At 42.8% G+C, this 27,843-nt stretch overlaps 2 protein-coding genes across 2 annotated transcripts; one reads left to right on the top strand and one right to left on the bottom strand.

Moving 5' to 3' along the window:
• Positions 1 to 59: 59 nt before the first annotated feature.
• Positions 60 to 19,173, bottom strand: LOC149461602 (structure-specific endonuclease subunit EME2-like). Its single transcript, XM_089678036.1, has 8 exons — positions 19,167 to 19,173; positions 18,704 to 18,840; positions 11,942 to 12,033; positions 8,283 to 8,387; positions 6,100 to 6,202; positions 4,216 to 4,331; positions 2,418 to 2,607; positions 60 to 290 (listed from the first exon to the last, which is right to left on the bottom strand). The coding sequence occupies exons 1-8, from the start codon at positions 19,171 to 19,173 to the stop codon at positions 60 to 62; spliced, it is 981 nt and encodes a 326-aa protein (XP_089534162.1).
• On the top strand, positions 19,173 to 27,841 carry LOC149461603 (small ribosomal subunit protein mS34-like; the record flags this gene model as incomplete). The annotated part of the gene is made up of 3 exons (XM_089678037.1): positions 19,173 to 19,271; positions 22,805 to 22,847; positions 27,549 to 27,841. Coding segments are annotated over 3 exons (435 nt in total), but the record flags the coding sequence as incomplete, so codon positions are not given.
• Between the last annotated feature and the right edge of the window lie 2 nt (positions 27,842 to 27,843).

The raw sequence follows: 27,843 nt of genomic DNA on the forward strand, positions 1-27,843 counted from the left end.
ATTTTTATTATAAATACTTTACTGCCAAATAACAGTACAAAAGCACCAGTGATTATGTACTAGGAATTTAAGTCCAATACCAGTTCTGGATTGGTTGAGGTCATGAACAGCCAGATGCGTCGTGACAAATCAGGACCAATGCGCCTCTCTCTTGTCTGGTCTTGGTCATTAGACTGTGTGACATCTTCATCTGGATACTCCATATCGTCTGTGGCACCTCCAGCACGTGGTACCCTCAGGTTACTGAGGAGAGATAGTCTCTCTTTATCAGTATTACATGCCACATATGCCTGGATAGAGAGAAAAGATACAGAATTTACTTTCTTTGAATAACATCAGCTTTATACACCGACTACTAGAATTAATACGGAACAGATGAAATGCGTACATGTGAGCTTATTTACCTGCTAAAGGATTTGTGTTTCTGTCCATCCGGTCTTACCATTTACACAGCTCTGCCTCACAGCACATCCCTGCCTGGAAGGGGAGGGGACTTGATTTGTCTCTGCTGTGGATTCATTTTTACTTACAGATCTATTTTCCACCCCACCCTGTGTCAGGGCAATGAAAGGAGAAGCAGCACACTGCGCTCATCCCTTCATCACTGCTCTTTTATCAGCATGCTCCTTTTGCACTGCAGCAACACCTGGCTGATTGTGCTTCCTCCTTTCTGAGCTCTGCTGTACAGGGGAATGCAGGCTGATACCAAGCCAAACATGGTGCTTACACTGCTGACACTGAAAAAAATACATTAATATGATGTAATAATGATTACAGAACAGCATCAATGTATGTTTCTATTAAACTAGTAAGGTAAAGTCTAAGAAATACTTGAAGCACTTACCTTTTAATACCTTCCAGACTAATATGGTAAAGTCTAAGAAATACTTGAAGCACTTACCTTTTAATACCTTCCAGACTAATATGGTAAAGTCTAAGAAATACTTGAAGCACTTACCTTTTAATACCTTCCAGACTAGTATGGTAAAGTCTAAGAAATACTTGAAGCACTTTCCTTTTAATATTTTCCAGATCCACCAGAGATCCCCATATTCTGGGGTGCTCGAATATGCAAATATTGCCTTAAAAGAGTAATGGTGAGGGTTGACACCCCCTCCCCCTCTCCTGGCTCCTGTGCCTCCCTATTGGCCACTGAGCTTACCTGTCAGTGGGGAATAGTAGATGAGAGGGGCTTTGGGAAAGATTGTAAAATTTCAAAACCATCTTATACAAGCAATTAAAAAACAAGGTCTATTTTTATATATACTGTACATCAGCTTGATGTAACTAAGTAAATGTCTTACTTCCAGTCAATTTCAGATATGTGCTTTTCTACGGCATGCCTTAGAACAGTGGTCTCCAAACTGTGGCCAGGGGACCAGATGCGGCCCTTTACTTGCTTTTATCTGGCCCTTGGGGAACTATTTCATCCAATGATACCAACAATGGGGCATAATTACCCTCACTGACACCAATGATGGGGCACTATTCCTGCCAATGACACCAAGGATGGGACACAATTTCTCCCAATGACACTAACAATAGGGCCATATGACATTAATGATGGGGTACAATTCATCTCAATGACACCAACGATGAGGCACAATTCCTCCCAATGACACCAAAGATGGGACAGAATTTATCTCACTGATACCAATGATGAGGCAAATTTCCTCCCAATGACACCAAAGATGGCGTCAATGACTTTTCCCCACTAACATCAGGGACTTTTTTTACTCCTAATCCAGCCCCCAGAAAGTCTAAAGGACATTACCCCTTGGCACCGGCGCCTCCTGGCCCTTTAAGGGTTTCAGAAGTCGGGAGGCGGGGCAGGGTTTAGCGTCATGTGACCGCCGTGACACACTGTCACATGATCGGGAAAGGTCGCGATCGAAAGAGGAGATTGGGACCTTTCCATGAGTACTGGACATGTGTGCTGGGAGTGCGCAGGCGTGTGCTCTCAGCACATATGTTTTTTTAATAGAACGCAAATGTGCGGCCGCTCAGCGTCTAGGCCCAGACACCGGGAGGCCGCACATTTGCATGTGTCAAGAGGTTAAACTGGCCCTTTGTTTGGAAAGTTTGGAGACCCTGCCTTAGAAGATGGTCCATTGTTTTGATAGGAGTGACCAATGATCCCTATGGCTATACACTCCTCTGTCTAATATCTGCAGATGCTCAAGCTTTCCCTTTAGTGTGAAAAATAGTGGGGGAGATTTGCTAAAACTGGTGCACACAGAATCTGGTGCAGTTGTGCATGGTAGCCAATCAGCTTCTAGGTTTTATTGTCAAAGGATAACTGAACAAGCTGAAGATTGAAGCTGATTGGTTACTATGCACAGCTGCACCAGCTTTAGTAAATCTCCCCCATTGCATGTGGATCCTGGGCAGAAAACACATTACACAAAGACACTGACCTGCATAAGGAGTTGTGGAGAAGGATAGGCCTCTGTTATAGTTGCAGCCATTGCTGGACTGACTCTATTAAACTGCTGAATCTGTCTCTTCCAGGCCAATGGTAAGCCAGTGAGCGATCCTTTGGGTCCCCACCCTCGCCAGGTGCCTGCTGAGGTGCAGAAGGAGTAGCTCTGAGCCTCCCAGTGCAACCTGCAGACAGAGAGAGAACGTTGTTTACCACGGTCCACCTTGCTGCACCATCACTTATAGGTCATCTGACCTCAATGTTTGCTGCAAAGAAAAGAAAAATTTGGGGCATGCATGCGTGTGCCCACTGCTGACCCCCACTGAGACTGGACACTGTGCAATTTTGTCAGCAGGTTTCATCCAATGATTTATGGCTGACACCTGCTGATTGGCTGTATCCATTCACAGCACACAGCCCTGTGTTTACAAACACACAGGACTCTGTACACAGAACAGCGATCTGTCTGTTTCTTCTCCCTGAAAAGCAGGGAAAAAAAACAGCCAGATCTCTTGGGCCCCTTTCACATAGACGTTCTGATCGGGTCCATCTGCCCGTTTTTCAGGTGGACCCATTGAAACCTCTATTCTCCTCTATGGAGCGGCGGGTGTAAATGGACATGTGTCTGTTTACACCCAACGACATCCAATCCGATTTGATCCGTCGAAAAGAGATGGATGGGGATCCATTCCCCTTCTGTCCACCGGATCGGATGGGATGGCAGTTGGATGGAAACACACAGGCGGTTGTTTTCCATTCGACCGCTCATAGAAGACAGTTGATCCGCTGACTGGTCCACCCCGTCTGAAAGGGGCCTTAGTAAAAGCAGCACATATTACACATACAACACTTGTTAGGCACACAGTTAACCCCTTGACTGCCCCTTGATGTGAACCCTTTCCAAGCCAGTGTAATTAGTACAGGGACAGTGTAAAGTATTATATCTGATCACTGTATTAGTGATGTCAGTGTCATTTAATTTACCTCCCAGTGACGGTCTGTTAGCACTAGATTGCCCACCACACTATCACAGTCCAACTGTAAGTCACTGATCACCAGCACAGCGTTAAAGCTGCGTAAATTCCAGTATATATACACCATAGTTTTTAGATGCTATAACTTTCAAACAAACCAATTATTATACACTTAGTGGGATTTTTCCTTTACCAAAGACATGTAGCAGCATTTTGGCCTAAATTTATGAAGAAATTAGATTTTTTACATTTCTTTATTTTTTATAACAGAAAGTAGAAAATATTGTGTTTTATTTCCCCAAACTTTTTTGGGTTTTTTTTTGTTTATATAATAAAAAATAACACCAAAAGAAGACTCAAATTTCACTTGGGTACAGTGTTGTATGACTGAGCAATTGCCAGTTAAAGTAGCACAGTGGTGAATATAAAAAAAATTCCCTGGTCATGAAGGGGGTAAAACCTTCGAGAGGTCAAATGATTAAACAGAGGCTAAGAAAATAGCTTCCTTGGCTGTAAAGGGCAAGAGGGTTTAGCTCTGCTCTAAGTGTATGTTATTTCAAGATGTTGCAGTTTGGTTATTGGCGTACACCTAAAACGGAAATAATTTAGTAGGCATTCAGTGGATTCAAAATAGACAATTCATTTTAAATGTAAATTCTTTTTCCTTTATACCACCTGAAAATGCTGATTTGCCGAAAAACAGAAATCTAAATAATAATCCATTAAAGCAGGGCAATGATTATAAGGCTGCTCATGTCACTTGTATAACCTTTCACTCACAAGGAATTTACATTGTCCAGTCACTTTTTGTGAACTCACCGGAACGGGCGCTGAGCTATACTCTTGGTCACAGCACACACATGTTGCCCCAGTTCTCTCCATGTATCCAAGAATAAGACTTCGGTCTCATGGTACAGCTGTAGAAAGATAAGTGCCTACCTCCACAGAGGAGGATAACAGTTATCAAAGAAGGTGACATCACAGAGAAAACTTTATTAGAATATACATAATAATGCTTTCACATTAAAATTTAGATTTGACAGCATGCCTAACAGTGATAATAAACTAGAGAAAAATCAGAGTTAAAGGGCAACTCCATCTTTTTGCACCATGTTACGCCCATATTTAGGTGCTGCCCCAATCTAAAAGGATCTTGTAAAGAGATGCAAAGGTCGCTCCTTTTCTTACAAAATAATTTTACATTCATGACTACAAAAAGTAAAAAAAAAAACAAAAGAAAAAAAAACACCTAAGCCGGGGCCACTGATGCAGAGAAGGTCTGAGATTCTTATTACAGCTCTGAAACTGATCAGAAAGAGGGCTGATCTTGCCACTTGGCAGTCAGTTTGCAAAAAGTTTTGACAATAACTCAGTTTCTACTGTAAATTACACAGGAAGGTTAAATAAAGTGACAAATCTTTAGTAAATTCTCCCCAGAAGCTAGTTTGAAAAATATATTATGGCTTCAACATAAAAGCCTCATTGCTCACTGGGTGTTTAGCCCCCCGTGCCTGAAATCCTGGCATTTTGGTGCAAATGAAAAGTTCACCATCCAGCCCCACTGCTGACAGTCTGAAAAAATCTATGAGAGGCTGAAAGCTGCTGCGGATGGATGGGACTGGATGGTGCGCAGAGTGGTACTAACATTTAGGGCAGTATGTTCCCAGGAACGAATACCCAGAATACATGCAGTGTGCACTCCCAGCATTCATCCTTGGCCACATACTGCCCAGGGGCGGACTGACCATTTGGAAACTCGGGCACTGCCCGAGGGCCCGGGGTCAGTAGGGGGCCCCATGAGATGCCCCTGGTACCTTTTTCATAGGCTTTTTTGAGTTTGGACAAGGACACAGGGGCCCCATAATCCCCTATTGCCCGGGGGCCCCATGAGTTGTCAGTCCACCCCTGATACTGCCACAAACATTAGGAACACTCAGTGCAACATCCAGGCCTGTCCAGCCGCAGCAGCTTTCAGCCTCTCATAGAGTTTTACAAGTTGCCGACAGTGAGGCTGGATGGTGCAACCTTTGCCTTCCGCCCGCATCAAGATGCTGGGATCTCATGCTTCGTTGCTAAATGTCTAGTGTGCATGGGACCTGAGGTGTCTGGAACATGTAAACTTAAAGTGGAACTAAATGTAAAATAGAAACATTTGTGAACAGGCAGTCTTTTTATTGCAGAAAAAAAATGCAATGTTACACTTTCCTGCCTATTTGCAGTCCTCTGTAGAATGTACACTGAACTGCACAAACTGGCAAACTCCCAGCGTGCCCGGATGACTGCACTCCTGCACATGTATGGGAGTGATGTCATCCCACATCAGCCAATCAAAACAAACAAAAACCAGGGTCCAAAAGAACCCAGGGAGAAGAGAACAGCGCCGAGCAGGGACTTTATGGGTGTCAGATTGTTGGAACTAGAACTAAGGTAAGTACGTGTGCCTTTAGTTCCACTTTAAGACAAAAATGTATTGCATAAGCTCACTGGGCCACATAGTCCCCCCCCCCCCCTTTAGGACACAATGCAGCAAAGTAAAAGAACTATGTAGCAAAACAAAATTCATTTTAGGCTCTTGCTTAAAACAAAAAATTGTATTCAAAATTTAGTTTCCAAAACTAATCCTAGAAGATGATACTAAAGAAGATGATGTATGGAGAAGTCTTTAACCGAGGACTGGTATTTAAATGTAGATTAGCTACCAACCTCATCTATATGTCGCCTGGTCACTTGGCTTTCTGGCTGTTCATCATAGCAAAGGCTTGGCTCTAGAGAGTGTCTCTCCATCTTACGCGACAGTCTTTGACATCTGGTGGTCAAAAAAACATTTACTATTAAAGCTCAGTCAGTTCACTTATACCATCTCAGTGTTTTCCGTCTTCAAGCATAAAAAGAGAACCCCAAATAAATAAATAAAAAAGTGAGTGCTTTCAACGTCAGCAGCTATGCACTAAAGGTAACCAAATAAAACTTCAGTCAAAACAGTAAGTAAAGTGCAGCGCTATAAATAATTAAATAAATGATAATAATGTCCGTATAAAATGAATATTCTTATGGTGACAATCCGTGTGTAGAGTGCCCACTATGGCGGTACTTCAGTGCTTGTGTTTTTAAAAGTGGGGTAAGAATACGCACTCACCAGATGTGTAAAGAAATTACGCATTTAAATCAATCATCAGAGGTCCCCTTTAAGGAAGCGGATTAAGCCATGTATAGAGATATCCTCCCTCTGTATGGGTGGTATGTCAGGCACTTCTGGGTGGTATATGGATCCAGTAAACCAGAGGTCCCCTTTAAGGGATGAGTGGGTGTAGCAACCTGTGTAGCAGGAACTCCCTCCTCTGTGTAATAAGGTAGATCTTGATTCAGGGGTGAGCTCTAGGAAATCAATGACTCCACTTCATTAAAGGGGACCTCCGATCATTGATCTATATGCGTAATTTATTTACGCATCTGGTGAGTGCGTATTCTTACACCACTTTTAAAAGCACAAGCACTGAAGTACCGCCATAGTGGGTACTCTACACACGGATTGTCACCATAAGAATATTCATTTATACGGACATTATTATAATTTATTTACTTATTTATAGTGCTGCACTTTACTTACTATAAAAAGAGAACCCACCTCTTTGTTACGTTAGCTTTTGGAACCAGAAGTCTGGTGTTGTTAGTGCACGGTTTTTAGCAAAAAACTGAGGACTTGGGGTAAATAATGCAGGTGCCTGTGAACTACACCCACTATGCACTGATTACACTTGCAATGCTCTGCAGGACTGAATGCATATATTTAAAAGAGAAGCATTGCCAATCGTCTCCTATGGATCATAGGTGTGCAGCTTGTTCTGCACTCCTGTGATCCATTTTCTGACCTCACAGAGCCAGTCCAGGCTCCGAAAGATCCTAACCACATGGTTGGAATCCACCCAGAATCCTGGACCGGCAACTGACTCAGCTTCTCAGCAATCCACTGATATCCTGAGCCAGCCACTCCCACCCCCGCCTATCACTCCAGTGAGTGCTGGAGGGGCAGAGCAGAGAGCCAGTCACTGACAATCACTGCTCCCTTCTCAGAGTGGAGGGGAGAACTGAGCGATCAGCAGTGTCTGATCACTTAATTCTCAGTGGATAGCCGGTGGGGGACAGATGCAGCATCAGATTGATGCTGCATCAACCTAGGTGAGTAGAAGATTTTCTCTTTGTATAGCCCATACTTCTCTTTTAATAAATGCACATTTTTGATTTTATTAATGTGTGTGCAACCTCACCTTCAACACTTAACCTTTAAGCAGAAATCGGGGCAAAATGTTTTTTGAACCATTCAGTGGTGCTGTGCCCATACTGCACGGGCCATCTGCTCGTTTTTGTCTAGGGGTCATAAGAGTGAAAATATACTTACCGAATCAGATGATCCTCAGAGCGCAACACTGGTCCTTGCCGCTTCCCCCCCCCCCCCCCGCATACTAGCGGTCTTGTCAATGGACTGTTCCTGACGTCATCATGCCAACAGACCGTCTCAGAGCCTGAGGATGGCAGGAACAGTCCACCGCTGGACTTGGGGGAGCGTGGTTTTCCGGAGGATCGGAGGACGGGATATATATAGCTTTTCCACTAAACCCCTGGACAAAACGAGCAGTTTTCCCATGCAGCGCACAGCCCCACTGCATGGGAAAGTAAAATTTTACATGGAGTTCTGCTTTAAATTTCAATCTGTAAACCAGACTTGCATCTTAAAATCAGACTGACTATTGAACACTGTAGCTTTGAACAGAAAGTTTTTTGGACAAAAAAATGTAAATAAAAATGTTTAACTTGAATCAGACTAATGGTATTATTTCAAAAGTGAAAGGTCCTCTTTAATGAAAGTTGCAGTCTGTAATCCAACTTACCTTCTATAATCATGTAGCCCCAAAACAGCCAAGGTGATCTTCTTTCCAGAACACTTCCTATCTATTCCAAACACAGAGGTCGGAGTCATGGCGTTTTCAGGAGCCAGGAATGGAGAGGGATCAGCTACTTTAGATCTTACAAGGCTGTTATTAACTTTTTCACTGCTGGGCCCGATGTCCATTTTTTCACCTCACATACCCAGACCACTTTGGCAATGTTTTCACTGGTTATGATCGGCAGCTGCTGATTGTGGCCCTTCATGAATTAGGAGAGTCTCAGGTACCACTCTGCCATAAGTTCATGATCAGCGTAGTGGCTATTAGCTTATAGACTAAGGCAGTGGTCTCCAAACTGTGTCCCGGGGGCCAGATGCAGGCCTTTGCTTGTTTTTTCCAGCCCTTAGGGCACTATTTCTTCCACTGATACCAACCATACCTCCCCCCATCACTGATCCCAATGAAGGGACACAACTCCCTTTAATGACATCAACAATTGACACCAATGATGGAGCACAATTCCTCCCACTGACACCAAAAATGGGGCATTGCGTTTTCCCACTCATGTTAGGACCTTTCTACTCCCAAGGGCCACAATCCGGCTCCCCAAAAGTCTGAAGCACAGTAATGGCTCTTTGTTTAGGAAGTTTGGAGACCCTTGGCTTAAGGGAATGCAACTGCAAAAAGGATTACTGACATGGCCTACTGCAAGCAGTTCTGCCCTTACGTCAGTGCCAGTGAAAGGATTAAACACAACCTCCACCCCGATCATGCCATGCTTTTAATACCAATGAAAGCGGATCTATCATTACAAATTAGAAAGCACATGAATCAATATGGGAACATTTTACCATGACATTCTTTTGAGTAAAAAAAGTACCTTTTTGTTGTTATTAAAAAAAATGGCTGCTCAGGTGATCTAAAGCCTGAGTGGAAGAAAATGTGGGTTCAGTTCGCATCACTCCCTTGTTTTCCCCTTTGTTCTATCTGTATACTTCATATCTTTTCTATATCCATCTACAGTACATGCCTTTTCTTACATATTCCTTTGTAATTAAACTACTTCCACGTATAATCTCCCAAAATGAAAACAACTGAAATATACATAGACATTTAGCAACATTTTACTACTTCAAGTCTCTCTAAGGTAAGATTCACACTACTGTTGGTTGTGAACAAAATTGTGCACTTTCCTGACGCAAAACATCCTGTACAACAAACACTTTACTCCTGCGCTAGGAAAGGACTCAGTAGACCTAATAAGAATGTTCTGGAATTTTCTGGAATATGCACTGCTTGCTGCCCTCAACAGACCGGGGTGGTCCGAATACACTGGATACAAATGGAGAAACAGAAAAAGGGCGCACCGACCTAGTGCATTATCGTTTAAAATAATGTATTAAAGAAACAAAAATAGGTATCATACTCACAATGGACATAATAACACAGGTATGTCAAACTGAACAAGGTGTATGATCCAAACAACATCTGAGTCCATACGATGGAACCCTGGATGACCAACTGGCTAACGCGTTTCGAGGACACAACCTCTTCTTCAGAGCCAACACTACAGGAGTCTGTACTTCTCTTTATATAAGTTACTAAATGGTAACAAAAGGGCTGTCCTTTGGCAGACACGTGGCAGTGCCAATATTTCTGAATTAATTAATTATTATTATTAGTAGTAGTAGTATTTATCAACTCCTAATGGCACTCCCATGCGTCTGTTTTCACACATACTGAAATGCAGGGTACGTTTTGATGCGGCATAATTTTTAACAGGGGTCAGGGGCTTCTTTACCATGATTCCTACATGTAGGGAAGCCCACTGAAATTAATAAACTGATCCACACATAACTCACAGGAACTTGATAAAAACGCAGTTAAACGCACAGATGTAAACTGAGCCTTAAGGCGGAGCTCCTCCCAAAAGGTGAAGTTCCGCTTTAAGGACTGCTCCCCCGCTCCCCATTAAGGACTGGCACCTTTGGGTGCCCAAATTTGACAGGTACCTGCTCCCATTTCCGGTCTGATTGCCTAGGCGATTGGAAACAGAAGTTGTCCTCCCTCCCTCTCTGTAGTCTTTTGGGACACGTGACAGGTCCCAGAAGACTACAGGACCATTCAGGAAGTGCAGCACTACTCGCGCATGTGCAGTGGGTACCCGGCTGTGAAGCCGCAAGCTATCACAGCTGGGTGCCCACACTGAAGATGCCGGCCTCCTGGAATACATGACGGCCTGCTGGCCTCCTGGAATCCAGGACGGCCGGTGAAACGGGCTGCGGGAGACACACCACAGGACCGAGGGACAGGTAAATGGCTGTTTTTTAAAAGTCAGCAGTTTTTGTAGCTAATGAGTTATTTTTTGACAAGTGAGTAGAACTCCACTTTAAAGTGTTACTAAACCCTGGACCCTGCATTAACTATATCTGGCCTCCCACAGTACATAGAACATGGAAATATAATTATTTTAGTAAATATAAACTGCTAAGTACCTTTTATTTTATCAGCGGGTAGAGCAGTCTTGAGACTTCTATCAATGTCCAGCAGAGTACTGGATAAAGATGGTAGGAGGAGTTTTCATTCTCCCGACTGACTTATGAGGCTGCATGACCCCTAAACCTCTGTCTGGACAGTGCTTATTGACCCTGTGCTGGATATATGCACTCTCCCAAGAAAATAAAAAAAGGTCTCTAGCAATACACACCAAACTGTGCATGTGCAGCTTGTCTCCAAGGCTCTGTTCTATCAGCAGATGGATTGGGGACAGCAGTAGAAGGGGAGGATCAGAGAAGTCTGGATCAAACATAATTTTTACACAGTGCAGAGGATTAACCCCTTAGGTTCCACAGTGAGTATAACAAGCATGATTTACTGCATATACAGACTGATTTTACTGTTGTGGGTTTAGTAACACTTTAAGCACAAAAAAATAAAAAATCTAGGACACATACTGTAAACCTTTTTTTACATCTATTATAATTGACCTCAGCAAATGCAATTATTGTACATATGGCACATGGATATTGAGCTATATGCCCCATGGGTCCCTATATTATTATTAGTATATTATTATACAGGATTTATATAGCGCCAACAGTTTGCTCAGCGTTTTACAATATAACGGGAGACAATACAGCAACAATACAAGAGGGATAGGAGGGCCTTGCTCCTTGGAGCTTACAATCTAAGAGGGAGGGGCTAGTGGTTCAAAAGTTAGTAACTGTGGGGGATGGACTGGTAGGAGGAGTAGAAGATTCCATTATTAGCTGAGGGCAGGATAGGCTTTCCTGAAGAGATAGGTTTTCAGAGATCACCTAAAAGTGAGCAGAGTAGGCGATATTCTGATAAATTGGGGTAGAGAGTTCCAGAGCATGGGGGAAGCTCTGGAGAAGTCCTGGAGATGAGCATGGGAGGAGGAGACAAGGGAGCTAGAGAGTAGAAGGTCGTGCAAGGAGCGGAGAGTACGGTTTGGATGATATTTGGAGACAAGATTGGTGATGTAATTTGGGGCAGAGTTATAAATGGCTTTATATGTTATTGTTAATGTTTTGAATTTTATCCGTTGGGCAATGGGAAGCCAGTGGAGGGATTGGCAGAGAGGGGTGGCAGATACAGAATATATATAAATCTGCATGTTCTTCACCTTTCCAAATTTTACCTGAATGTAATAGAAGACACTCTTGAGAAATTCTCTAGGCTCCACCAGAATCAGCATTTGCTCTTCTTTCCCTTTACATAGATCCAGACCATCCTGGAATATAAAAACAGCGATTGGAAAATCCAGAAATATTTTTGTGTTAGCTGAATGAAAAGAGTTCGGAACTTAATTTCTGTGTTTCTCGTGTGTAGAGCAGTCCATGGAAATGAACAGGCTGCCATTCATGCCACACATGGAAATGCACCTGCATTTGGTTGCATCTGCAGGTGTGAACCAAATCTAAGAGGAAGAGAGGACACCCCAAGATAGCAGCTCTCAATAGCTGGCATTATATCACCATTCTGAGTAAATATTTGTAGTAGGTCTTATGTGCACTCCTTATCCCCCCCCCCCACACACACACACACACACATACTTCTTTTTGCCTCATAACATATTATTATTACAGTGCTAGTGTTACTGTTTGTGTTCTTGTTGTATAATTTTGCTGTTGTTTTGGTAAAAATTCTCTTCTTTGGTCCCGGTAGAGTAACAATTTTCTTACTTAATCCCCCAATACCAGGGTGGATTTGATTTAAATCAAACTGATTTAAATTACGATTTAAATCACTAGTCAGTAAGGCTTGATTTAAATCAGAGTTTTCTACATAAAGACTAATTCTTGCTGGTATAACTTTAATATGCAAGTAGATGAAGATTTTTAGAATAACAACTTTTCATATTAGTTTTTTTATCCCCAGTTTAATAGGTTAATCATTCATATTTGGACAACTTTTCTGTTGTACTTAGGAAGGAGAAAAATAATCATTACCTTAATAATAACAATTTAAATAGATTTATTCAACTGAAACAATAACATTCCAGCATATGTTATTTGCTTAAACAAACATCCATGTTTATTTACTAATTTGGCTAAACAAAATATATATATTTTAAGAAACTTAGACTGTCAGCCCCTTCCTCCTCACACTTAGTTTCACTTTTTTCTTGTGCAGATCTATTCCACTCCAAACAATCAGAAAAATATTGTTTCTATTCTATTCACTGAACTTATTGAAACTTAGCAGTGAAGGGGTTGATTCTGTATTCATAGGTTTGTAGAAGTTAGGATGAAGGTCTTTTTCTTAACTCTGTTCATGTTAAAACATTTTTGCTGTGAAGAAGAGGCATGTGATCTCCGCTGCGTCAAATTCAGTTTTGAGAACTGCAAAAGTAAACCAAGCATCTGTGATAATATCTTGTAGGCAGAGAAACTGCCCAATAATCTTACAAAAACCTCTGGAAGAGCAAGACATTGTGAATGGATTCATGGAATTTATTTACCCCTTCCCTTGGCATCAGAGACACCGCTCTCTCCTGGTTCTCCTCCTACCTATCCCAACGCTCCTTCAGCGTTTGCTACAACGGCGCCACCTCCTCTTCCCTCCCCCTCTCTGTTGGGGTCCCCCAGGGCTCTGTCCTTGGACCCCTTCTCTTCTCCATCTACACCTCCTCCCTTGGCAAACTCATACACTCCCACGGCTTCAACTACCACCTCTATGCTGATGATACTCAAATCTACCTATCCACCCCTCACCTCACCCCCACATTCTCCGCCCGCATCACTCACCTCCTAAACGACATCTCTGACTGGATGTCGCTCCATTTCCTCAAACTCAACCTCTCCAAAACCGAGCTTCTCGTCTTTCCCCCTTCCCGTGCCCCCCCCCCCATCCTTTCCATCACTACCAACAACACCACCATCAATCCCGCCCCGCAAGCCAAGGTCCTTGGCGTCATTCTGGACTCAAACCTTTCCTTTCAACCTCATATCAAATCTCTCACAAACTCATGCAGGCTCCACCTCCGGAACATCTCCAAGATACGCTCCTTCCTTACCCCAGACACCACTAAACTACTCGTTCACTCCCTGATTATCTCACGCCTTGACTACTGCAACTCCCTCCTCACCGGCCTACCCCAGTGCAAACTCACCCCGCTTCAGACCATCCTGAACTCAGCTGCCAGACTCATCCACCTCACCAGCCGCTCCACCTCTGCCACCCCCCTCTGCCTCTCCCTCCACTGGCTCCCCATTGCCCAACGCATTAAATTCAAACTGCTCACTCTGACCTATAAAGCCATTCACAACACTGCCCCTAACTACCTCACCGACCTGATTCCCAGATACCACCCTACCCGTACCCTTCGCTCTTCACAGGACCTCCTTCTATCTTGCTCCCTGGTCTCCTCCTCCCACGCACGACTGCAAGACTTCTCCAGGTCCTCCCCCATCCTCTGGAACTCACTACCCCAACCCATCAGACTGTCACCTTCCCTCCTCACCTTCAGGCGCTCCCTGAAAACCCACCTCTTCAGGGAAGCCTACCCCACCCTCACCTAACAGCCGCTGCCCTTCCCTCCTCCTTCCACTCCATCCCCCACAGCCATTTCCTCCTGTACCTCTACCCCCTCCCTCCTAGATTGTAAGCTCGAAAGAGTAGGGCCCTCTTACCCCTTGTGTGCTGTTTGATGTTACTGTACTGTTTCATGTATTGTCCCCCCTCTATTGTACAGCGCTGAGCAAACCCTTTGGCGCTATATAAACTCGATAAATAAATAAATAAATAAATAAATACCCAAAAAATTAAACATATACAGCCTTATTCTACATAATTAAAAAACTAATCTTTATTTCATGATGGAATAACCTTTGGATGGTAATATATTTTCCTCAAAAAGCATTTTATTAAAAAAAAATCCGATTTAAATAAAAAAATCAGATTTTTTAAAAAAAGCATTGATTTTTATCCACCCTGCCCAATACTGATGATCTCATCCCTCTGATTCCCACCCTTGGAGGCTGCTCCCAGTGTTAGCCATGATAAGCTCAGAATACCTCTCTCAGTCTTAGTGCCCCCTGTGCAGGCTGATATCAAGTCAGAGGATTTTCAAAGTCCCCCCAAAAAATTAAAAGTCAGCAGCTACAAATACTGTAGCTACTGACTTTCATTATAAGGATATTTAGATATCCATGGATCAAGTGCCGCCCTCACCTGGGCTGGTTACTCACTGGTCTTTGGCAGCCCGGTGCAAGCATGTTTATTAATTGAAGTGCGCAGTGAGCCCTAACAGCTTCACAGCCAGCTACCTACTGCGCATGCACAAGTTGAGCTGCACTTTGTGAATGGTCTTGCAGCTTTCTGGGACTTGTGATGTGTCCCAAAATGTTGCGGGTTAAGAGGGGGGTGGGGGTGAAGTTTCTCTTGGATCGCCTGGGCGAAGTTTCACTCGGATTGCCTAAGCGATCCAAGTGGAAGTGGGAGCAGATACCTGTCAAAACTAGATACCCGCTCGACCCCCCCCCCCCCAGTATGACCGCAACGTAACAACGTATGACCAAACATGTTGGGGGGTGAGTTGGCGGCAAAAAAAAAGAACTCCCTCTTTTGTGTGAAATTCCACTTTAACACTGTATGCTAGTTTTATGATACATTGATTATAGTTTACTGAATACTTACCAGATTACATGATGACATTATATACATGCTTAGCATTTGGCATTCAGGTTTAAAAAATGTATTCTGCATATAGGTAAAAGGAATTACAGAAAACAGTGTGTGAGAATTACATTGTGTGCAGTGGCTTGCTGTTTGTGCACAAAGGTGGTGCCATAAAAAGAATACAATGGAAACCTTTTCTCATAAAATATGAATTATTAGAATGTATTATTCTCTTTTTAACATAATAACATAAAGGAAACCAGTACTGACACAGCCTGGATGCCTTCATTACTGACCTTCCCCTGAAAATGTTTGTTGTTTGGCTATTTTTGGCATCAATAAATTCAGAGCTTCCAACTAGAGATGAGCGAATTATTCAAAAATTCAATTCGGCTGATTCGCCGAATTTGCGGGAGAAATTTGATTCAATGCGAATTTATTCGCTGCGAATTTAACTTATTAAAAGGGTTTCTAGGCTTCAGAGAGCCTTTATATTAGTGCAGAACACTGTACCTTTAATTTAAATGCCCTTGGAGTCTGCTGGGGAAGAGAAATAATACTGTCAGTCAGTATGACATGCAGATGAGTGCCGTCGATCTTAGAATCACCGCACACTTCACTCATTTGGGCAGTCACGGGGCACAACGAAGAAGAAGAAGAATGAAAAGAAGAAGAATGAAAAGAAGAAGAAGAAGAATGAAAAGAAGAATGAAAAGAAGAATGAGAAGAATGAAAAGAAGAAGAAGAAGAATGAAAAGAAGAATGAAAAGAAGAAGAAGAAGAATGAAAAGAAGAAGAAGAAGAATGAAAAGAAGAATGAAAAGAAGAAGAAGAAGAATGAAAAGAAGAAGAAGAAGAATGAAAAGAAGAATGAAAAGAAGAAGAAGAAGAATGAAAAGAAGAAGAAGAAGAATGAAAAGAAGAAGAAGAATGAAAAGAAGAAGAAGAAGAATGAAAAGAAGAAGAAGAAGAAGAATGAAAAGAAGAATGAAAAGAAGAATGAGAAGAATGAAAAGAAGAAGAAGAAGAATGAAAAGAAGAAGAATGAAAAGAAGAAGAAGAAGAAGAATGAAAAGAAGAATGAAAAGAAGAATGAGAAGAATGAAAAGAAGAATGAAAAGAAGAAGAATGAAAAGAAGAATGAGAAGAAGAATGAAAAGAAGAATGAAAAGAAGAATGAGAAGAATGAAAAGAAGAATGAAAAGAAGAAGTATTCCAGTACAGCAAAAAGTGTATCTGCAGAGAGCTCCGCTATTTCTGACAGTTCTCTGACAGTTCCTTCACATTTACAGCGGTTGAAACATTGTATTTGTTTCCGAATAAAAACATCTGTATCCTAAATGGAAACAAATAGATACAATGTTTCAACCGCTGTAAATGTGAAGGAACTGTCAGAGAACTGTCAGAAATAGTGGAGCTCTCTGCAGGGACACTTTTTGCCGGCTGATCGGGAAAAATTCGATTCGTGCATCCGAAGTTGGCTAATATTCGGATTCGGCACGAATCGAATTTTTCCTGAAATTCGAAACGAATTCCACTTCGCCTGGTTCGATTCGCTCATCTCTACTTCCAACCTAGGGCAAGAATTTAGCTAATGAACCCAGAGAAAAATCAGAACGGCTCATCTAATCTGAGTTATTGACTCAAAGTACTGAAAGCCTTTGGGTTAGCATAATAGTCCAGCAACTAGAATTTCCAAAAGAGACTTTAGTACTGACAGCTCCTATTTGCTCTTACCAATTGTTCAGTGTCTGCCACCCCTCTCTGCCAATCCCTCCACTGGCCTCCATTCAGTGTCCTCCACCCCTCTCTGCCAATCCCTCTACTGGCCTCCATTCAGTGTCCTCCACCCCTCTCTGCCAATCCCTCCACTGGCTTCCATTCAGTGTCCTCCACCCCTCTCTGCCAATCCCTCCACTGGCTTCCATTCAGTGTCCTCCACCCCTCTCTGCCAATCCCTCCACTGGCATCCATTCAGTGTTCTCCATCCCTCTCTGCCAATCCCTCCACTGGCTTCCATTCAGTGTTCTCCACCCCTCTCTGCCAATCCCTCCACTGGCTTCCATTCAGTGTCCTCCACCCCTCTCTGCCAATCCCTCCACTGACTTCCATTCAGTGTCCTCCACCGCTCTCTGCCAATCCCTCCACTGGCCCCCATTCAGTGTCCTCCACCCCTCTCTGCCAATCCCTCCACTGGCTTCCATTCAGTGTCCTCCACCCCTCTCTGCCAATCACTCCACTGGCTTCCATTCAGTGTCCTCCACCCCTCTCTGACAATCCCTCTACTGGCTTCCATTCAGTGTCCTCCACCCCTCTCTGACAATACCTCCACTGGCTTCCGCTTACTCAACTAATTAAATTCAAGGTACTTACAACAACTTCTAAAGCCATCCACAACTCAGCCCCCAGCTACATCACTAACCTAGTCTCAAAATTCCAGTCTTCCAGTTCTTTTCCTTCCTCCCAAGACGTCCTGCTCTCCAGCTCCTTTGTTACCTCCTCTTATTCTTGCCTTCAGTACTTTTCCAAAGGTACTCCCATCCTCTGAAACTCCCTTCCCCAATGTGTCCGACTATCTCCTACCCTGTCCACTTTTAGACAATCCCTAAAAACCTCATCTCTTAAGAGAGGCTTATCCTGCCCCCTCCTAGCAACGGTACATGTATTTTTCTCTATCAGCCCATCCCCCGCAGTTATTACTTTTTGTATCAATTGACCCTCCCTCTTAGATTGTAAGCTCTACTGAGCAGGGCCCTCTGATCCCTCCTGTATTAATTTGTATTGTAACTGTACTGTCATCCTTTGTGCAAACTGCTGGCGCTATATAAATCCTGCATAATAATAATAGTACAGATTTCCTCAAATAGGACTAACCCTCTCAGATGGATATTTTATTGCAGGTGACGTCTGGCAGACTGAGACTGCCCCAGGTTTCTTTCTTAGATCTTGATTGCTCTTACAGGGAGATCTTCCTGCTATAATCCATGACTGTTCCTGGCCACCTTTGCTCTGGCTATGTTTTCCGCAGTCTAGAATAAATATGAAAACCCAATAGAGAGAATGGGACATCTCATAATGGCCACATCAGTTGTGAAAACCTGTGATGCTCAACAAAGATCTCAATAAGAGAATCCCCAGGAGATATAAAGAACTAACAGGCATTTTATCTCAGCAGCACCTACAAAGAACTAAAATATCAGTTTGGAGTTGACTGATCCTTCCACTTTAAATATAAGCGGCTCTAATACAAAAACGTGTTGTCTGTTCCAATCACAACTTACTACACATGTCCAGTCAGCAGGCATCTCTCTTCTCCAGGTAATGCTCCATGGCACAGAGTGTGGCTCTAAGGAGTAAGTATACCCAGCTGAACTCAGAGCTTCCAGCATACCTTCTGACCCTGCATCTTGGAGAAGACCTGCGCAATAAGAGATCAATCAACAACGCAATGTAGACATATATGTGTGATTTGCAATGATGCAAAAAGTTGATCTGTAATGTTAGCAAGCACCAAAAGACAATTTATATAGTGCCAACTCTCAATGAGTCAAATTTGCTTGTAAACTCTACATGTAAGAACACAAGGCCTAACCTTGCAGATACCCTCTTCTGGTCCTCCAAAAAAGCTGCCAAACACTAATCTGAAATGGTAGCTTGCGCCAAAAGACTATATATATATATATATATATATATATATATATATATATATAGCCAGTTCTCAATGTGCCCCATTTGTTTGTAAACCCTGCATGTAAGAACATAGAGGTGACCAAGAAGTCCTGGCTGGAGCAATTCGATGAGCCTTGCTACTGGAATATTACTAAGGTCAAAGTGGATTACAGAGCTGAGGTGAGGGAGAGTTCAGAAGATCATGACCGCCGTCCTGCAAAATTGAGAGGGTAGAAAGTGGCGCTGACAATCTTAGCCAGAATACACACCATGGTATTTAAGCTCATCAGACTCTAAGGACTGATTCACACTTCATACTTTTGTACCATGCAATGTGGTGTGGGCCAATGCACTGTGTTTACTGTGTCAGTAATATTGCACTGACACCCACTGCAGGTCGCAAGGGCAGCGCATTCAGAATGCGGTGCACGAAACCCGCGCAGCATTCTAGTGTGAATCAGCCCTTAAGGATACTGCACACATGGACATGGTAGAGAAGACAGCACACTTGCTTGCCTGCCTCTTACGTCTTCTGCATGTTGTGTTCATTTTTGTGGGCTAGAAGCCAAGGTGGGGTCATGTGTAATATGGGGCTGTGGTGATGCCATGGGAACCTCATTTCATTTTTTTTTTCCCTCCTGGTGCATCAAGGGAGGGAGGCCTTGGGGTACTTTACAATGCCACATCATCAGGGGGCTTGCTGAGGCTCTGGTTCTTGCAGCCAGCCCCCTGATGAAGTGAAACATGCATGCCATCATGAGGCCAGCTACAAGAACCCAAAATAGATAGTTCCCCCCTGATGTTGTAAGTAAATGAGATGGTGGAGCAAGACCTGGAATGCTGCAGTGGATCGGTGGTTTGACCCAGGACAACACTATATCAGCTGGATGTGTAAGTATGTATTTTGAAGGTAACCCTGCTAACAAGATAGGAGGGGAACAAAAATAGAACACAGGGATGGTAAAGGGTCATTGAGGTTGCTCTTTTAATAATACATAGAACCTTCCTAGATCTATTGCCATAATTTTCCCTACAGTTCTACATATCACTATTCTTATAGTAAATTATTTATTGTATGGTGACATAGGTTCAGATGTAACAAATACTCCAGTACAGGGTGGATTTGATTTAAATCAAACTGAGTTAAATCACAATTTAAATCACTAGTCAGTAAGGCTTGATTTAAATCCTAGTTTTCTACATAAAGACTGATTCTTGCTGGTATATCTTTAATATGCAAGTAGATGAAGATTTTTAGAATAACAACTTTTCATATTAGTTTTTTTATCCCCAGTTTAATAGGTTAATCATTCATATTTGGACAACTTTTCTGTTGTACTTAGGAAGGAGAAAAATAATCATTACCTTAATAATAACAATTTAAATAGATTTATTCAACTGAAACAATAACATTCCAGCATATGTGATTTCCTTAAACAAACATCCATGTTTGGTAACTAATTTGGCTAAACAAAATATATATATTTTAAGAAACTTAGACTGTCAGCCCCTTCCTCCTCACACTTAGTTTCACTTTCTTCTTGTGCAGATCTATTCCACTCCAAACAATCAGAAAAATATTGTTTCTATTCTATTCACTGAACTTCTTGAAACTTAGCAGTGAAGGGGTTGATTCTGTATTCATAGGTTTGTAGAAGTTAGGATTAAGGTCTTTTTCTTAACTCTGTTCATGTTATAACATTTTTGCTGTGAAGAAGAGGCATGTGATCTCCGCTGAGTAAAATTCAGTTTTGAGAACTGCAAAAGTAAACCAAGCATCTGTGATAATATCTTGTAGGCAGAGAAACTGCCCAATAATCTTACAAAAACCTCTGGAAGAGCATGACATTGTGAATGTAGTAATGGAATTTATTTACCAAAAAAAATTAAACATATACAGCCTTATTCTACATAATTAAAAAACTAATCTTTATTTCATGATGGAATAACCTTTGGATGGTAATATATTTTTCTCAAAAAGCATTTTATTCAAAAAAATCCGATTTTAAATAAAAAAAATCAGATTTAAATAAAAACAAATCAGATTTTTTTTTAAAAAATCATTGATTTTTATCCACCCTGCTCCAGTATATACACTATATTGCCAAAAGTATTGGGACACCCCTCTAAATCATTGGATTCAGGGGTTCCAATCATTTTCATGGCCACAGGTGTATAAAATCATCACCTAGGCATGCAGACTCCTTCTACAAACATTTGTGAAAGAATGGGTCACTCTCAGGAGCTCAGTGTATTGAAGTGTGGTCCTGTGATAGGTTGCCACCTGTGCAGTAAGTCCATCCGTGACATTTCCTTACTACGAAATATTCCATGGTCAACTGTTAGTGGTATTATAACAAACTGGGAAGAACAGCAACTCAGCCACAAAGTGGTAGGCCACGTAAAATGACAGAGTGGGGTCAGCGAATGCTGAATCGCACAGTGTACAGATGTCGCCAACTGTCTGCAGAGTAAGTAGCTAAAGGCCTCCATACTTTGTGTGGCCTTTAGATTAGCACAACAACAGTGTGTAGAGAGCTTCATGGAATGGGTTTCCATGGCCAAGCAGCTGCATCCGGGCATTACATCACCAAGTACAATCCAAAGCATTGAATGCAGTAGTGTAAAGCATGCCACCACTGGACTCTAGAGCAGTGGAGATGTTTCTCTGTCTGGTAATCCAGTGGACGTGTCTGGGTTTGGCGGTTGCCAGTAAAACGGTACTTGCCTGACTGCATTGTGCCAAGTGTAAAGTTTTGTGGAGGGGGGATTACGGTGTGGGGTTGTTTTTCAGGGGTTGGGCTTGGCTCCTTAGTTCCAGTGAAGGGAACTCTTAAGGCATCAGCATACCAAGATATTTTGGACAATTTCATGCTCCCAACTTTGTGGGAACAGTTTGGGTATGTTCCCTTCTTGTTCCAACATGATTGTGCACCAGTGCACAAAAGAAGGTCCATAAAGACATGGATGATTGAGTTTGGGGTGGAGGAACTTGACTGGCCTGCACAGAGTCCTGACCTCAACCCCATAGAACACCTTTGGGATGAACTAGAGCGGAGACTGTGAGCCAGGCCTTCTCATCCAACATTCGTGCCTGACCTGACAAATGTGCTTCTGGAAGAATGATCAAACCTTCCCATAGACACCCTCCTAAACCTTGTGGACGGCCTTCCCAGAAGAGTTGAAGCTGTTATAGCTGCAAAGGGCGGGGCCAACTCAATATTGAACCCTACGGACTAAGACTGAGATGCTATTAAAGTTCATGTGTGTGTAAAGGCAGGTGTCCCAATACTTTTGGCAATATAGTGTATGTTTAGATAGCACAAACTGAGAGCTGTTGATTTCATGATAGATGTACCAGCTACATCTTGCAGAACTTTAGTTAAACCTCCAGTGTATACTTATGATAGGGACAGATTATAATTTAGAGTTGTTATTGAAAGACTGTCAGCTAAGAGCACGCACACATAAAGAGGTTTAAGGGGTGTTTTCTTTGATGTACTCCAGTGAAGATAGCTGCAGGATTCTAGAATACCACTGAAGAACTCTGAAGACCTAAGGTGACCGAAGGAGGATGGATAAATTTGAAAGGTTATGTTTGCCAACTTGCTTGATTTTCCTAAATAATATATGAAACTAGCTAGGTTTTGTTAACAGTGTGCTCATTCTTTAATCTTAATTTACATATTTTAACTTGTGTTTGTGTCTTCCAGAACATGGACCATGGGCAAGCCTGGGGTTATTTAACATATCGCGGTAGGTCCTGGTACATTAAATGTCATTACAAATTTAAAAAAAAAGCAACAGACCAAAAACATACTGTAAAAAGTTTAATAGAAATCCATGTTAATATTTTAGTTCAACGAAATTATTAAGGGAAAGTTAATGTGTATTAAGGTAAAAAAAACCTTCTGCATGTAGCTTCCCCTTGTACTCACCTGAGCCCAATCTCAATCCAGCAGTGTGCACAGGAGCAGCCGTTCTCTTGGCTCTCTCCCTCCTCATTGGTTCCCACTGCAGTCAATCAGAGCCAGGGAGGAGCCGCGCTCTGTGCGTCTATGGACACACAGAGCCAGCTCGGAAGCAAGCATGCTTGCTATGAGGGCACTCGGTGGGGGCAAAGAGCCAGGAGTGCCAGCAGGGGAACTCACGGAGAGGAGAATTGGGGCTGCTCTGTGCAAAACCATTGCACACAGCAGTTAAGTATAACATGTTTGTTATTTAACCACTTCAAGTCCGGACACTTTTACCCCCTTCCTGTCCAGGCCAATTTTCAGCTTTCAGTGCTATCACACTTTGAATGACAATTGCGCGGTCATGCATCACTGTACCCATATGAATTTTTTAGCATTTTTTTTAAACAGATAAAGCTTTATTTTGGTGGTATTTATTCACCACTGAGATTTTTTTTTGCTATGTAAATGAAAAAGTCCCAAAATTTTGAAAAAAAGTGTTTTTCTTACAAAAGTTTGCAAATAATATTTCATCGTAAATCTTGGCCAAAATTTATTCCGTTTATCTTTTTAGTAAAAAAAATAAATAAATAACCCAAATTAGTTTATAACCAAAATTATAATTTTTAAACATTTGTTTGTACATTTTTATTTTATTTTTTTATTATTATTATTATTATTATTATTTTAACATACTGTCGCCCTAGCAGTACAGTGTCACCATGGTGACACTACTACTTGTGGGGGGTGATGAAGATTTTTTTTTTTTTTTTTTTTTACACTGATTGCTTTTACACCCATAAAGGCTATAAAAGCAATCATTGCTCCTTCTCTCTGGCTGCATTCTTGTAGCCATTGAGAACTACTGTGTGAGCTGTGATTGGTCACAGCTTGTCACATGGTACAAGGCTGTTGTGAATAGCTTTGTACCATGTGACCTCTGTGATCATTCACAGATTTCACACGTAGTAAGCAATGATGTCAGAAGTAACATCTTGCTTAATACTCTGCATGTGATCACTGATTGGCCAATCAGTGATTACATGATCGGTACCTTGCACAGAGGTCCCATACGACGATCGGTGTTCCACTGTGTCCGGAGGACACAGCGGGCACTAGATCACAGTGCTCCCAGGGAGTGCGCACAAGCAGGGGGCGGGGAGGCTGTTTATAAATGTTTACCCGACCCTGTACTGCCACCGTCTGGCCGTTTATATACAACAGCTGGACAGGAAGTGGTTAAAAAAAAATAAAAAGCAATCCTTTACAATTAGTTTAATAATTAAGGTTGGTGGTAAAAATGTCTGGATGACATCTAAAATACTGTTTTCTATAAAGGAAGGGGTGTGGGAGTTTGCTTAAAACCGTGCGTACATGCTCTCTGATGATCCCGTCCAGCTAGTCTTGAGGGAACATATCAACGTAGAGGAATCTTGTGGATGCATTTTGTTATATAATTCTGTTTTCATAGATCCTGTTGTCTGCAGATGACTTTATTGAAGAAAAAAAAAAAAGCAAGTCTTTCTGGCAGGACTGCTTAGAACCCAGTGCAGCCTTCAAATGATAGCATCTGAAAGGGAGTATGCCATAAAATTTGATTGCAACATCCGACCTTTTACTCATAGGCAAGCAACACAAACTGAAGCCACAGCAAATGAGGGGTTATGAAATGTGAAAAAAAAAAATAATTGGCCAAACTAACTCATTATATTAATTTTCCAAATTCTAGTATACATTCTTACACATATACATAGGAATAGATTTACTAAAACTGGAGCGTTCAGGATCTGGTGCAGCTGTGCATGGTAGCCAATGAGCTTCTAACTTCAGCTTGTTCAATTAAGCTTTGACAAAACCTGGAAGCTGATTGGTTTCTATGCAGAGCTGCACCAGCTTTTGCACCCTCCAGTTTAAGTAGATAACCCCTATTGTTTCCTTTTAATTCTTTGTAGAGTTTGCAGTGAATTGTTTGGTAAACAGTGTAGAAAAGTAATTGATGAACTAAGCTGTTTAACCACTTGCCTACCAGGCACTTATACCCCCTTATTTACCAGGCCAATTTTCAGCTTTCAGCGCTGCCGCACTTTGATTGACAATTGCACGGTCATGCAACATTGTACCCATATGAAATTTTGATAATTTTTTTCTCACAAATAGAGCTTTCTTTTGGTGTTATTTAATCGCCACTGGGCGCTTTACTTTTTGCGCTATAAATAAAAAAGTGCAAAAAATTTGAAAAAAAAAAAAGTTTCTTTGTTTCTATTATAACATTTTTCAAACAGGCATTTTTTTCTCCTTCACTGATGTGCGTTAATGAGGCAGCACTGATGGGCACTGATAGGCGGCCCTGATGGGCACTGATAGGCAGCACTAAAGGGCACTGATAGGCAGTACTAATGAGGTGGCACGGATAGGCGGCACTGATAGACAGCACTAATGAGGTGTCACGGATAGGCGGCACTAATATGCAGCACTGATAGGTGGCACTGATAGGTGACACTGATGATGGGTACTGATAGACGGCACTGACTGGCATCACTGCTGGGCACTGACTGGCAGCACTGACTGGCACAACCCCTGGGCACTGACTGGTGGCACTGACTGGCAGCACTGCTGGGCTGCACTGGTGGGTGGCACTGGTGGGCAGCACTGGTGGGTGGGCACAGGTGGGTGGCACTGGTGGGCACAGGTGGGTGGGCACAGGTGGGTGGCACTGTTGGGCACATGTAGGTGGCACTTCTGGGCACAGGTAGGTGGCACTGCAGAGTGGCACAGGTGGATGCACTGCTGGGCACAGGTGGGTGATCTGCTGGGCACAGGTGGGCGGAGCTAGTGGGCGCACTGCTGGGCACAGGTGGGCGGAACTTGCGGGTGGCACTGCTGGGCACCGATCATCAGGGCACTGATCATCAGTGCCCTGATGATCGGTGCCGATCCCCGCTCTGACAACTGCAGGTTCTCGGCAGTACTTTCCTCACGATCTGACAGCGTGAGGAAAGTGCAGCCGAGAACCGGCACTTGCATTTCCCTCTGATCAGCGTGTCATTGGACACCGCTGATCAGGTGGTAAAAGGCGCTGTGATTGGCCTTTTACCACATCACGTGATCAGCTGTGTCTGTAGGACACAGCGATCACGGAGATCGCCGGGTGCGCGCCCCCTGGGGCGCGCAGGAGAGCGCGTTCTGGGGGGACGTCATATGACGTCCACTCAGAACTGGCCGGCCGCAGTGAAGCCGTCATTCGGCTATCTGCGGTCGGCAGGTAGTTAAGAAAGAGAGTGAAGTACACTATATGGTTAACGATTTGCGGACATTTATTGACCATCAAACCCATATGAGTTTGTTGGACATCTCAGGTTAATTAAGGGTATTCGTATTGAACAATTGCCACCAGATTGTAATTGTCTGAATGTCTTTAGGAACAATCGAGTATTGTCCATGATACTTTTTTTATTTGCACTAAAGCCTGGTACACACTGAATGAGAAAAAAAACGGACAGCTCAGGAGGAGCCACTGTACTAATTATTACTGTTATATAGGATTTTTATAGCGCCAATGGTTTGCTCAGCGCTTTACATTATAGTGGGAGACAATACAGTAACAATACAGTTCAATACAAGAGGGAATTGAGGGCCCTGATCCTTGGAGCTTACAATCTAGGAGGGAGGGGTGAGTGGTACAATAGGTAAAACTGTGGGGGATGGAGTGGTTGGAAGCATAGAGGATTCCAGTATTAGCAGAGGGCGGGATAGGCTTCCCTGAAGAGAGAGATTTTAATGATCGCCTAAAGGTAAGTAGAGTAGGTGATAGTCTGATAGATTTGGGTAGGGAGTTCCAGAGAATGGGTGATGCCTTGGAGAAGTCTTGGAGATGAGCATGGGAGGAGGAGATAAGGGAGCTAGAGAGTAGGAGGTCTTGCGAGGAGCAAAGAGTACGGTTTGGGTGATAGAGATAAGATCAGATATGTAAATTGGGGCAGTGTTGTGGATGGCTTTGTATGTCATAGTATACTAATGATCCGATATTGGTACAGCGAGCTCCCCTGCTGTGCTATTGGGTTCTGACAGGGATGCCCCCCATCCCGGACAGAACACTTCGGTCAACACTGTCAGCCATTGGCTGAGAGCACTGATCAGGAGCTGATCAGCAGACCTTCTTCAATCATGCCTCTTTGACAGAAGCCGACCGAACGTCTGGCTTCTGACAGACCGGCTACCACATCGGGCCAAATATCCAATAAAAATTGGAAGATGCCAAAATACCGCTCGACATTTGGCCCGTGTGTAGTAGGCTTGACATCCAAATCTAAATGTCTTTGTATGCTAGAGAATTGTAGAATGAACAGTACCCTTCACTAAAACACATTCACTCAATTATTTGGAGTGGGGTCCTTGTAGCTTTGGCCATATAGCGTATTTCTCATCCAGGATCATAAGCAGAGCCTATCTTAGGTAGAGTGACTTGATGATCTTATATTGATGGTCATCTTCTTCATTCACCCAGGTAAAACCGTGCCTGAAGAGCAGGAGATCAGCAAAGTCATGTACCATGACTGGCGTCTTATACCACGGCATGAAGAAGAGAACTTCAAGCAATTTATCCCTCTGCCGGAGCCAGAACCTGTCCGCTATGTGCCATACCCACCACTACTGAGGGCTATTGCTCTGGCTCAGTTGCAGAAAGAAGGAAAGCCTTTAACAGAGCCCATGCTGGACATTGGGAGATTACGGGAATCTGATCATGAGCTCCAAAAGGAGCTTAAAGTGAGGAGAGCCAAAACAGGGACACCAGTGTGATA

This window comes from Staurois parvus, unplaced genomic scaffold, assembly GCF_062004578.1.
Source record: "Staurois parvus isolate SC_StPar_1 unplaced genomic scaffold, SC_StPar_1.0 ptg000197l, whole genome shotgun sequence".
Lineage (NCBI taxonomy): Eukaryota > Metazoa > Chordata > Amphibia > Anura > Ranidae > Staurois > Staurois parvus.

Coding starts and splice junctions, on each gene's coding strand:
- LOC149461602 (XM_089678036.1), bottom strand. Junction 6,203..8,282: donor GGGCTACATGATTATAGAAG/GTAAGTTGGATT, acceptor TTTGACCACCAG/ATGTCAAAGACTGTCGCGTA. Junction 2,608..4,215: donor ATAGCTCAGCGCCCGTTCCG/GTGAGTTCACAA, acceptor CTCTGTCTGCAG/GTTGCACTGGGAGGCTCAGA.